Source organism: Austrofundulus limnaeus, unplaced genomic scaffold (genome assembly GCF_001266775.1).
Source record: "Austrofundulus limnaeus strain Quisiro unplaced genomic scaffold, Austrofundulus_limnaeus-1.0 Scaffold78, whole genome shotgun sequence".
NCBI lineage: Eukaryota > Metazoa > Chordata > Actinopteri > Cyprinodontiformes > Rivulidae > Austrofundulus > Austrofundulus limnaeus.
This window is the reverse complement of record NW_013952480.1, coordinates 1,760,850-1,774,194: the sequence shown is the minus strand read 5'-3', so window position 1 is coordinate 1,774,194 and position 13,345 is coordinate 1,760,850. Positions and strand designations below refer to the sequence as shown.

The following is a 13,345-nucleotide window of genomic DNA, read 5'->3' as shown; positions in this document are numbered from 1 at the left end:
GCGCAGAGGTCCGGGCCCCGAGGGCGCACCCCCCCAGGCCAAAGCCCGACAGGCCCAGAGGCCCCAAACCCCAAAAGGCAGTCACCAGGCACAATCACTCAACCTGTAATTCTAACAATAGCATCGTGTATTTTAAATTCAGAGCTGCCTTAGGTCYTGAAGCTACGCAGGATTTATTTTCACCCGTGTCTCTTTAACATTATAATGAGTTCACTGCAAATACTGTAYATTAAGCAAAAYRTGCTAAACAAAAAAGTATTTTTTTGACTGCAGCTTGCAAACATCAGCATTTATTAGTGCAAATATGTCAAGGGAACATTATGTTTTCTGTCATCTCTATCCAATACACACTGTTGCTTTAAAAACTGACTTCAAACTTTAAATACAAATATGAATACACAAAACCCCTAAACTTCTATTAAAACTTAAGCACCATTATACGCGGGTATCAGAGCCTCGGCTAAATGATATGTAGCAGCATCAATAATTGCCATAAATTACCTGTTCTTATAAAAGTTCTGCCTTAGATTACTGCAAACACAGAAGTTTTCGTTCTTTAACTTTCAGTCTTCTTCATTAAACTCCTCACATGTTGCTGGTCAGTCTATCATGAAACATGGTCACTCATGTGTGACACTCTCTGCCAGTCAGTGGGTGGATCAGATAGAAGGGTGAGGGGGTAGGTTACAGTCGGGGGTTAAGGCGGGGCCAGCATATCAGCTCTGTGGCATGTGGGGGTCAGCACTGATTAAAAACCTGTCACTTGACCCCTTGGCCGCATTTCAAAGTAAAGAGGAATAGAGAAGTGTGTGTTTGCTCATAAGTGTGAGAAGGCTTTATGTTGTACACGATAAAAAAACAAATGCACAGAGCTTTTTGGGTGTGTTAAAATACACGATTGGACGTGTAGAGATATTCGTATTTAGCCTCAGAAGCTGAGTATCTGTGCCATCAGTGAACGTGAGGCAATCACACACACTCATAAACACACAGTCATCTGTCTCTGCTCCACGCCGGCCTATTAGAGGGCCTGGCCTTTGATCCCTGCCACTCGATTCACTGAGTCTTCTCTGACAACTCGTAAGAAACACAAAGGGATCAAAGTCAAGAGGCAGGGTAAAGGTCGATACATGTGTGCCTGCATGCATGTGWGTTTGTGTGTAAAACTCGCATGTGCGCTTGGGGACAGTGACTTCAAAAACCGGACGCCGTGCTGTGCAGCCATTACGTTCAAAGGGAGGCGTGCCGCCGCTCAGATGCCTTTGTTTTGTTTTTTTTTTTTCCTCTTGTTTATGAAGTTGTTGCTGTAGGATTTTATTAGAACAGATGCATTAGAAACTGTTTGTAGTTTATTATGTCCTGGATGTGATTTTGGTTTTTATGAAGATGAAGGGAATGTTAATCCAACATCAGAAGCGCAGATTAGAGTGCTTTTAGTAGCAAAAATGAGTTATTTTTGTAAGCCTCTCTGTGRTGAAGTATTAATTTAGTTCAGAATCTCAAACAATAAAACCAAATAAGTTTTAGTCCGCTTCAATTTTTTGATTTTATTTTATGAAGAGGATTTATCAGTTTATTCCTTATATGTGTGTAKTAACAGCTTGATTGTATTTGTCCACAATCATTTCAGAATGCCAAGAAAAGCATTGTATACACAGACAAACTTTCACAAATCTTTTTAAAAATTTGTTTGTTTTTCACAAAATAAGAAATCAGAAGTGTAAAAAATAACTTCCAATAATCTAATCCTTAATTAGCACAACAAGTTCATTAGTATAGKGGTACATCTATTTAGGGTTGTGTGCAATTAATTGTCAAAAAAATCTGTCAATTAATATTTGCCACTTTGCATTTACTGCAGTTAAACCCATGTGATCATGTATTTTTATGTGTGACACACTATCACTGTCAGGTGTGTATGTGAGCCCAATGGTGGAAGGCAGTGGAAAACAATTAATGCTAACTCTGAAACACTGATATAAACTGGAGTGTGAGGAAAACCAGAAAAGGTGGACTGCAAACACAATGTCAGCTACGTAGTAATTGTCATCTATTAATCACCATAGTAATTGCTGGGTGTGATAATATTTTTTAATCAATATCACCCAACCCTACAACCACTGATAATTTTTACAAATTTCATTAAAGTACCTTCAGTATTTCACGTGATATTTTGGTAAAATAACAAACTTGGGCAAAAACTTTATCTGCTTTCACCTCAGGTAAACAGTTTGTACACTTTCTGAGCATAATTTAGTCTGAGCTGCTTTTCGTGTTTATGTCTTTGTGATTGTTTCTCCTAATAGGCTTGTTTCCGGTGCTGCGGGAGCTGACAGAGGAGGAGAGGCAGCAGATCCTCCACTCCTCTGAGTTCCAGAGCTTCTTCGACTGCAGCATTCGGGTGATGGAGAGAGCTCTGGCTGAAGACAGCAACATCTTCTTCGACTACAGCGGCCGAGACCTGGAGGACAAAGAGGGGTGAGCAGCTCTGCTCTGACTGCCAGCCAACCTAAACAAAAAAATAAAAAGAAATCTGAGTTTGGATCTCACTAACAGATTCAACGTTTGGCTTCCAGACTTTTTCTAAAACCGATTTGGACTCAATCTGGATATGCCGCAACAAAATCAATTTGCTCTGCACATGTGAGCGCCTGCTGACGCATCTTCAACTCCCAAATGTGTGAACACTGACTCATAGTCACCGTGTCCCTCTCGGGGSCCCGGGAGCATCTTTGTTCTTTGTGGAGCATGTGTGATGTCACACTCTCAGATGGTTAGAGATTCCTGTGAACTGACAACCGTCACATTTCACCGAGCATTGTCTCGCCATCTGAAACGCTACCTCCGAATGGAGGTTATCAAAGGGTTGGTGGAAGCTGGAAGAGGCAGAAGTGCAAAGCTGTTTTAGGTTAGTGCTCTGCTATAATGGAAGAACTGCTTTTACTGACTTACTTTGAATTCRACCACAGCAGCCGCAGAGAAGCACGAAGCCTGTGGTCAAATAAAGATTATGTCTAAAACAGGCCAAGCGCTGCACGTCAGACCTGGTCTTTTTTCCTCTCAATGATGTGCTTGGAGTGTGTAACAACATAACCTACATTCCTCTGCCCTGTTTCTTTATATACAGCCTCACTCATTTCAGACTATATATAATGTGGATGTCACTGTCAGGCAGCGTGGAWGTCATATATATACACAAACCAGTGTCTATAATTTGTGTTAACTTGTACTCCAATAGAATACCGTGTCCAATCTGGTAGTTTTGCCCTCAAAAAGTTGACATGGAAAGTTTAGAGAAAGCTGGTACAACTGTCTGCCGCAGCCAGGGACATAACCACAGAACATTTTGACCACAAGAAATATAGCAAAGCTTTGCTGAAATTACACACTCAAAAAGGTGCTAAGTCAGGCAACGATTTTTTGGGCAAAAACTACTAAAATTACTACATTTATGTATTCTAGGTATATTTATGTTTTGTATATGTAAAAAAAAAAAGTATGCCTACAGCAAATAGCAAACTCTAATACAATTTGAGTTCTTTACAACAAATTCAATTGTGGGTTTAGAATCTATAGGAAAAATATGAGCAAATAATATCTTACCTGTTTCAGGTTGTTTAGGCTGCACTGATACTGCTATAGCTAGCTTCTGCTTCAGCCAAGCACACACACCACTTTAACCAAAACATTAATTAAAATGAGATCAAATAAATAAAACCAATTATTTCAGTTAACTTAAAATGTAATCTATTGGTATTTTGTTTCATTTTGTTGAAATCATGTTTTATCTATAAGTAACAGTTATGTCCGGTTCTGATCTTAAAAAAATCTACCCTGCCTGGTTCCAGAGACTCGGGCTGCGGCTCCAGTTTGTCCTTCAGTCGACTCTTCTATGACGAGCACTGGTCAAAACATCGTGTCGTCACTTGTCTCGACTGGTCCCCTCAGGTAAGCCCTGAAGTTTAAAGTGTCCCAGTTTGTTTAAAGAGAGAGATCCGTTTATTTTTATTGAATATTTAACCCTCAGAAAGTCTCATTGAAAAAAAAAATCAGCCATGCATTTATTCGAAATGTATTTTTATTTGAGGGATACTAAAAGTCAACTACAGCGGGCTACAACTTCGATTTTGGTTAATGGTTCTATAAGATCAGTGGGCTGGATGGTCTTCCCACAAGTCTGGACTGGAATCTTAAAAAAAAAATTGTCCAAAAATCATTTTGGGTTTACAAATGGGGAAAAATGCATTACAAAAATATAGTCATAAAATAAATAAATTATAAAAAAAAAAGAACAAAAAACACTTAATAATGGAGTTTTAAATCTAAATTCTCAAAGTAGTGAGATAAAAAATAAATTTGATACGTGTTAGGCAGAGACTTACTTATTGTTCACAAAGAAATTTTAAAATAGTACTTTAAGCAGTTATGTGAAGCGGTGGATTTTTTYCCCCAAGGAACAYTYATRTCAGAGTTAAAGGATTGTGAAAGGGTTAAGTGTATTTTTGGTTTGTTTGTTTTTTCGTTTGTTTTTGTTTGTTTGTTTACATCTCTATCTCTCGTTTTCTCTTCCCTAATGCATTTACCTTTTCCTCTTTTAGTATCCTGAGTTGTTGGTCGCCTCCTATAATAACAATGAAGACGCTCCCCATGAACCGGATGGCGTTGCCCTGGTGTGGAACATCAAATTTAAGAAAGCCACACCAGAGTACATCTTCCACTGTCAGGTACTTTCATGGTATTTTATTACACAKCACAGTTTACAGTGTCATAGCAGTCCTAATGTTGGATTGTTGTGAATATACACCAAAATATAACCTCACATCTTCTTGTGAGCAGAGGTTGAATCTGCAGAGAATTCTRCTATAATTAATTAATAAGTGATATTTGGACAAACTTGATGCATGTGCTAGTTTTTATTTTRGTTCATTTTAATTCTATAAACACACATGTCAGATGCAGCATAGTGTAACAGCAGTTTTCACACAGACCTTAATTTATTGGTGTATTTTATACATGAGCAAAACATTTTGACAATCTCTGCATTGTGGTCAGTAGGAGTTTTGTGCCCAGGATGCAGACTCTTAAAGGGAGCTTGAAGAAAAAGCTAAAATATTTTCTATTTTAACAAAATAAAAARGATGACGAGGCACCAAAATGCATTATTAAGACATACAAGGAACAAGAATAACTCGAGGAGGACCGGACTGTGGCATGGAAACAGTGCCTGCTGATGTGAACATCAGAACAAATRTACAAGGACTGATGACTGAGTAGTGACACCTGGGCACAGTGACAGCTGGGAACAGGTGAGAGAGGGCRGGGCAGGAACACAGCGACAGACTGAGGCTGGAGTGAGTGATGACACAGAACTGGTACACTGAAAACACAAAACAACCAAATCCAAGAATCACAAAACAAATAAACCTAAAAATGAGGCTAGGAGGTGAAAAATCCCTGCTTCAAACATGTGAGTAAAARCAACTACAAAAGCAGCACACATTCATCCGGCTTTAGGCTTAAAATGTTTGCGGGAGCCAGATTCAAAAGGAGCGATTGAGGTTTTAATGGAAGGAAAATTCACGTTCGATTGTGATGCAAATAGAAAATGACACAAAGGAACTGGTTGCATGGAAGGAGGGGAGAATTGTCTCATGAAACTTGCAAGCCCGTGTTGAGATGTCTCAGTCATAAAACGATGTGGTTTACCGCTTCCTAATCCAACACTGCGTGTGTGTGTGTGTGTGTGTGTTAGCCCACCCACTCTGATGCTCCCTCTGCAATGCTGCAGGAAGGGTTCCCTCATAAACATGAAAGGTGAAACTCACCTGTCTTATCCCTGCTGTTTAAGGGATTTTAGGGCAAGGTTTATGCACATAAAACTATTTGCATGCTTTATGCACGTGAATTATTTTTAAGCAACTCCTCTCACATAAGCTAATCTCCACAGCTGAGTTTTAAAACATTCCATTTTTTTTTACTGTATCATGATTTATGCAGCTGCTGAATTTCGTGCAGTTGCGTAGATTATACACATCTTTTCACTGCAACATTCTGTAGATTTTCCATGTGGTTCGCTCATAAAATATATACTGTACATGCACATCTGACTTCATTACCAGGGTGGGTTTTGAGCATGCAAATCTGAATTGTCTGCATTGAGCGGCAGACTTTTGAGAGCGAGAATATTTGTGTAAGCAGTCGATAAAAATGCCCCATATATCAACAGGGGGGGCTTTTTTTTCCTCCAATTGTGTGAAGCAGAGCTGCCCCACAGTGGATTCAGCACTAAGTGGACAGGAACACAATGGCACCATTTTGCGCAGAAATATTGTGAAATCCTCAATATGTCACTCATTCAAGCCACTTCAACAAACACAGTTTACTTGTCCACATGCAGAGATTTGTTTTAATTGAGGACTGATGCTGAGAGAGCGAGGGAGAAAAAAAAAAAACCCACTGTGAGCAAACAAAAACTTCCATGTGCCCAACACCCCATGTTACTCAGTCTGCCAGTGTGGCCTGGAAGCTTGCCATTTTCCTTTTATTTGAAGGGAAAAGGACAAGCGAGTGAGAGGAAAAAAAAGAAATTCTAAAAAAAAAAGAGGTGGCAGCTAAAGAGCAGTGGAGGATGAAATTAAGATAAAGTAATTAAAAAGGGAATACAATATAAACTGATAGTCCTCGTGTTGCTGCTGGATTTGGATGAGAACACCCCAGGAGTGGTTATGAAAAGTAAAAGATTGATTTTTTTCTTTTTCTTTTTTCAAATTCTGTTTTGAATTTTGCGAACAGAATTGCAGCTCTGTCAGCGGATCAGWTGGTTTATAATGTGCGTGCATGTTCTGCTGTTTAACCCCCTGAAACTACAGGGCTCCGTGCTTCTTTCTCTTTAGCTGTTTTGACTTCCACCTCCCGCCCAAGGCAAGAATAACAGAGAGCAGCAATGTGCTTTTCCCCCCTGCATCTGTAATCACTCTCTTACTGTTTGCTATACACTTTCAGCACACTCAGACATGCATATATACTGCACACTGTGTGGCAAACACTGCTGTTGTGCACAAACACCCCTTTTTATTTTTGCTTTTTTTTTCTGCTTTCTTTTAGAGGTTTAGATATAAACTTCTGAAACATATAAATATGTTTAAGGTTTACACCCTATATACAGGCTATAATGTGCGTGAGTATGTGTTTGTGATAAGCTCATGAAACAATAATTGAAGCTGATATTGGAGGATTGGGGTTTAGGGATGAGGTTTTATTCAGTAGGGGCTTCATTGTTCAAGGTTTGACATTTCAGATGCTAAAATCAAACTTGTTTATCAGTGGTGGGCCTGGTTCCCAGCTAAGAGCTAATAGCGGAAAAAAATTCTTTGTTTATCAGATTAGCTTTTTCTTTAACTTTGAAAACTGTTAGCGGACCAATTACCTCTAGTTAATTAAGTTTTGCCAACTTTAAGTCCACTAACAGCTAATTAACAAACTAGCATCACCTGGTTTGTGTCGGTCCTACCAGTCTTCAGCTCCAAAGAGACAAAGATGGACATGGACAGAGTGAGTGTTATCTAGCGGTTAACGATTACCTTTTAGTATTCACTTTTGCTCATTTTTCACATGTGTAGTGTTATCTTCCATTTTATTTTACATGTTTAGCARTTTAGCATTAGYAAAGCTATATTTTAAGGTAACAGATTATGARTTAGCAAAGCTAACGTTTTGGTTAGCTGTGCCCACCACTGTTGTTTTTGGCTTGTCTGGTGAATGGGCATAGTGATGCAAAAACTGACCTGTTCATTTGAAATTAATTTATTATTTGTGTAAAATGGGAACAATTTGCACCCGATAAGTCTTATTGGTTTTCTGTGTAGTTAAAAAGATTTAGTATAGTTTTTGTGAAAAATCTTGTTTATCTATGGTTTCCAGAATGCAGTCTTTTCTGAAAAGACAATAAACTTTTTCCATCTTTTCTGAAGTATTGTGGATTTCTGTCTCTGACATGTTTATGTGATTGAAAGTGATTCAAAGGCTAGTTTATGGTTTTGAAGAGTCTCAGTGTCAYTTGAGGAAGTGCAGTATGAAAATGATGTACAGATACTTTTGGCAATATGTAGAAGTGCTGATATTTTTTGGCAATACTTACAGAAACTAGCTCTGRTTTGAGAACTATTATTCTCAAATAGAATAAAATTATGGAATAGAATTAACACCGACTTTTGTTCATTTTGCTYTTACTTAACCTACTTTTTGTTTTTATTTCATCCTACATGCTGTTCACATCTTTGTGAGCTCACTCATTCCAGTCTGTTAGATCAGCCCATATAACTGTGGGTTTTATGTTTATTTTACTGGACTTGGCTCCAGTTTCAGGTTCTGTTTTTTATCGCCTGAAACAAATTATATTTTAGATTTTTGCTGCAAATATTTAAAATGTTGCAAGGATTTTGATTTCATTATAGTTGTTTTTTTAATACAGTATATAATTGTAAAGSTAAATATATTTAAAATTCTGTCTGTAGGAAGAGTTTTTATAAATACTTGTCATTATGTCACCATTCAAAAATGAAAATGCMCAAAATACTTACAGTACAATGTGATACAGTTTTTGGATTACTTTTATTGCTGCATGGAATAAATAGAATCTTGGAATAAAATAACGGGGGGGAAGCTGCCCCTGTCCAGGTTGGATCAGATGTTAAATCAGAAATTTAGTCTGAATGTGTGTGACTTTTGATGCATAAAATTGTAAAGTRTCTTTGAGGGTATTTTAGGGTACCTATTGGTCTGCGTTAGAAAAGAGTCATGATCTCTAATAAGAACATGAACTCTAAGTAAGACTTCAGCATATGTAGTGTGGGAGGACCAGTGGACCTGAGGCAAATGTGTATATTCTTTATTCAGCATTCAAAGTCCAGGTTTCTGCTGAATAGAGTCAAACTCCAAACTAAACTTTTGTTAAAATACCTCATGTATAATGATGAGTGTAGACAAATTTAGCAAGTTTAATGTTAAAGGTTTAGGTAATTAGTTGGTGAGCTATGTAATCTTGTAAGGGGTGGAGTTCATATCAATATAACTCCAGTTTGCATCACAGGGATTGCTTTGATCATCTTCCCTCTCCCTGGGTCTCTCTGCTTAGGCTTTTGCCCCCGCGACCCAACCTTTGAAAAGCGGAAGAAATAGGATGGATGATGGGCAGACGGATTATTTTTGATCTGCTGAAAAAAATCCTGAAAACGAAGCCAGAATCAGTCCAACTCCACTATTCATTTTACCATAATTCACAATCTATTCACATGTTTTTGGCAATTATTTTCAAACTCCTACATTATAATCTCTTAATTTGTTTAACATGGATTCTGAAAGTTTTATGACTCAGCTTTAACAGCCATTGATCTACAGCATTAGTACAGACAGTGTGTGTTATGCATCAGTGTGTGGGTTGGGTTTGTGCTTCAGGAAGAATGGGGTTGCCTCAGCAGTGGATTCKGATACCAGCGTGGCTCCGCTCATCACGGCCGTCCTGGTAGTCGGACCCATCATCACCTCTTCCCAGTTGGGTCCAATCTTGTAACTTCACACCAGCCTCTCAAGTGGGCAAAGTTCCACCACATGAAAGAACCAGTTTGACTCAAAACCCCTGATTAAACTCTCCCCCCACAACCACACGCCTCCCTTTGACAGCCCCCACCGCTACTGTCACATCCCATTGGTCTCAGTCATATTTTTATTAATATCTTACTGACTCACTTCGCTCCCTGCGCTTTTGGCCCATTCAACAAACTTTGGGCACCAGCAATGGAGCAAATTAATGGAGAGTGGAAAAAGGGTGAAGGTTGAAAGAGTTGAACAGAGAAATTAAGGAAAAGACATTTTTAAAGACTAAAAGTTCAAACCAGTATGCAAAATGAAGTTTGAGTGACATTATTCAAAAACTTGTGGACGGATTGTCATGACATTTTTAGCACATGTGGATACTGGGCCAAGGAACACATCTTTAAATATTGGTGATGTTCTGGATCATGATGCGGATACAGGAATTTGTTTTCTTTTAACACTCTGAGATCAGCAAAGCTGTGATGCTTTCACAGGGCTTCTGTNACTCTTACAGGATGAGGGAGATTGGTCTTGGCGGAGGTTTGCACTCTCCGAGTGCTTCTAGTTCTTCAATGTTTTCTTGCAACTGTTCAAAACATTATGTGTAGAAACAATAACTTACAGAAGTTATGCCTCTTTTCTGTTATATACACCTTTTGCTTTCATTGTAACAGTAGGCGTATGTGCTTAAATGTCAGCCTAGTTTATCTTGAAAGCATAGACAGCAAAAAGTGTTAATTCAATAGGGAGTTAACACACATCAGTGTTGAATTGACCTAACATCAGTGTGTAGTTGGCTCAGAGTTGAAATCAACCCTTTGGAGTGTCACATTAATGCTGCACATTAGTTAGTCGAAAAGTACAATGGAGTCACCCTTCACACACCAGGAAGTAGATKTATGGCCAACAACACACTTAAACATGAACAACTAACAAGAACAACTAATTTTTACGCTCATAAACATCCTTAATAGTCATGCACACGCATCATTTCCACAAGGTTACCCAGCACCCCTTGCTTAGAAAATAGTGGTCCGKCTTGCTTGAGGTGGAAGAGGGCGGGACTTATCAGAATACTTTTTTTCAACAGTGCATGGTATCATATCACAGCACTTTTAGGTGTTATATAATGCTTRGCAGTAGGCAGAGTTTATTTAACKCTCTCCAGAGTTGAGACAACACTGATAAAATCAACACGGTGAATTAACACCTGTGTAGAGAAGTCTTGTATATCAACAAAAAAAAAATGTCACGCTTAACTGGGGTTCTGAAAGAMATGATGCTTCCAATGAGAAATATTACAGTAGCTTATAAATCCTTTGGTAAAAATTGGAAAACGAACTGAAGAAGAAACATAGATACTCATAATAGGAATAGAAAAAAAACAGAGCATTTCAGAGTTTTACTTTATCCATTGAAGGCGTAAGTGACCGTAAAAATGTGAGTCAATTTAACAAAGAAGTTGTGGAAAGTTAAGAAAAAGTAACAGAATAAGTCCTATTTGTGCTCACAGAGTCTTTTTGCTCCATTGTTTGCTTGGTGAAATGGAGACTCTGGCTTGGTAATGCTCTCTCCTTGCCAGAAACCGCAGAGTGACAAAATCTGTGGGGTGTCATAAACGAGCGAAGCCGGAGGGAAAAAATGGTGGTCGGGAGGCGCGGCGAGGTTGCGAAGTCTTGATGCAGGGAAAGACAGTCGGATCCATCTGGTCCTGATAAGGCTGAGTCGAAAACAGATGAGTGTGGTGAGGGAGATGGGGTGTGGGGGGAGACAGGAGGAAAAGAAGGATAAAGTATTACGACGGGGAGAATCGAGTGCCTTGTTTTTTTTTGTTTTTTTTTTTTGTCTAAGTAGCACTTTCACTCCATTTTCTGCCTTCCCAAGACTACTTCAACAGTTTCTTTGCTTGAGGAAAAAGTGACCAAGTATAGGATGCAACTTGCATTTATCTCTGATCCCTCTTTGTGTGTTATCATTCATCAGAGATTACCATATGTATATTATCTTTTGCAAAACACTTCCCATAAATATAACACAGGGTGCGAGGAATATTGAGTCCTGGGAACKTTTGTGCCAGAAATGGTTGGTAATGTGTGTTTTTTATCTTTAAGTACACAAGAAAAAACACACTGTTCTGCCTGCTTAAACCCAATAAAGCCATTGTCTGAAGTCCAAGGTGCCAGAGAGATTCTTGCTGCTGCATTTTCTTCCGGCAGTTTCCGTTCCCTATATCCTTTACTTTTGGTCTGGCAGGAGATGGCTTAGCAGGTGTCTGACCTGCTCTGCATGGGAGAAGAGAAGCATTTACAGAGCTGCTCAGCGTTTGGAAATGAAATGTCAGRCTTGGCATGAAGTCAGTGTCGATGTAAAGATTCAGTAGTGTGGCATTTAGATAGATGTGATTGTATGATGAGCATTCCAGAGATTGAAATGTAAAAAAAGTGGGGATCTGTAGTGAAACTGGAGCAGCTTAGTTGTTACTTATTTAATTGTGATTTAGATATGAAGATTGGCAGTCCTTGTTGTCTCACTCCTGATTACSAGCAACCAGTTCACTTTGCTGTGCTGCTACTTGACTGTCATAAKATGTTGTCACTGAACTCAGGAAAAAAACATATACTGTACTAAAATAATAGTAAATATATACTTAGCACAAAAAGTAAGGACATTTGTGTTTTATAGATTATTTATTTGTTGTAACAATGCTTCTTGGCAATAAATCTTGCACACATGAAAAGTTTGCCAAATCTTCTCTGCCAAACAGCTTATTTAGCTGTTATCAACACTAGTTTTGAGCTTCTGGTACCCCCAGGTGCTGCTAATCAGGTGCCTAGTATAAGATTTATTGCCAAGAAGCATTGTTACAACAAAGAAATAAACACAAATATACTTATTTGATTCAAAGTTGAAGACGGGAGTTAAGAAAAGACTAAAAAATACACATTTAGTCAAACCCCCCATAAWTCAGCTGTAAAGTCAATCATTCATTTCCGACATGACACTGAAATTGAGAATTTAACTTTCATTTAATTTAAATCATAAACATCTTGCAGCAAATTAGTCTTATTTTGGTATCTGATTGCAAATCATAGTTTTAGACAAGGATATTACTCAAACACATAATTGTTAATCTTGAACACAGATTGAAATTAGCTGCTGGAGGRTGTCAGTAGTACCTTCGCTGAGCCTGACAGTAGTTTCAGGCAAAACGTGTGGTTTCTCAAAGAAAGGATTCAGAGTTTAGTTGGAAAATTTTCCTCTTAAGATGCCAACACTGATAGGACCTTCGAGTTAAACTAACATATGGAGAAAATTGGAGGGTCTCTTGATTTGATTTAGCCTCTCTCTGTCATTACTCATGTGGGGAAGAGATGTTTATGCAGGGTGGTGGAAGACAAAAAAGAGAGCAGGGGACRTGGATATTTTGTGTTTCCGTGTGTTTATTCTTGAGGTTTTATGTGTTTATGTTGAATTTCTGATGGCGTTAATAGCAAAAATTTGTTTCAAGTATGTTGTGAGTAGAAAAATTGGAGAAAATAGATATTGTGATCTAAGTTCCTACTCTTTAGGACAATCAAAAATTTMAGATCTGATGATTTTAGAGTACTGTAATCCCAGAAAATTGGAAAATAAACAATTTTTCTTCTGTTTTTTCTGTAGTAAACCTCTCATGAATACTGTATGTAAAGAATAAGTGTTAAGACATAAAAACTATTAAATCTTATTAACAAAGAGATTTGCATAGAATAAACTA

At 38.3% G+C, this 13,345-nt stretch overlaps 1 protein-coding gene across 2 annotated transcripts in view; it reads left to right on the top strand.

Moving 5' to 3' along the window:
- dync1i1a (dynein cytoplasmic 1 intermediate chain 1a) overlaps positions 1–13,345 on the top strand; it is a 72,346-nt gene that overhangs the window by 32,482 nt on the left and 26,519 nt on the right. For both annotated transcript variants that reach the window (XM_014011251.1, XM_014011250.1), the window contains exons 10-12: positions 2,307–2,478; positions 3,849–3,948; positions 4,599–4,724. In XM_014011251.1, the coding sequence (XP_013866705.1) occupies positions 2,307–2,478; positions 3,849–3,948; positions 4,599–4,724 (398 nt within the window). The remainder of the gene's footprint in view (positions 1–2,306; positions 2,479–3,848; positions 3,949–4,598; positions 4,725–13,345) is intronic.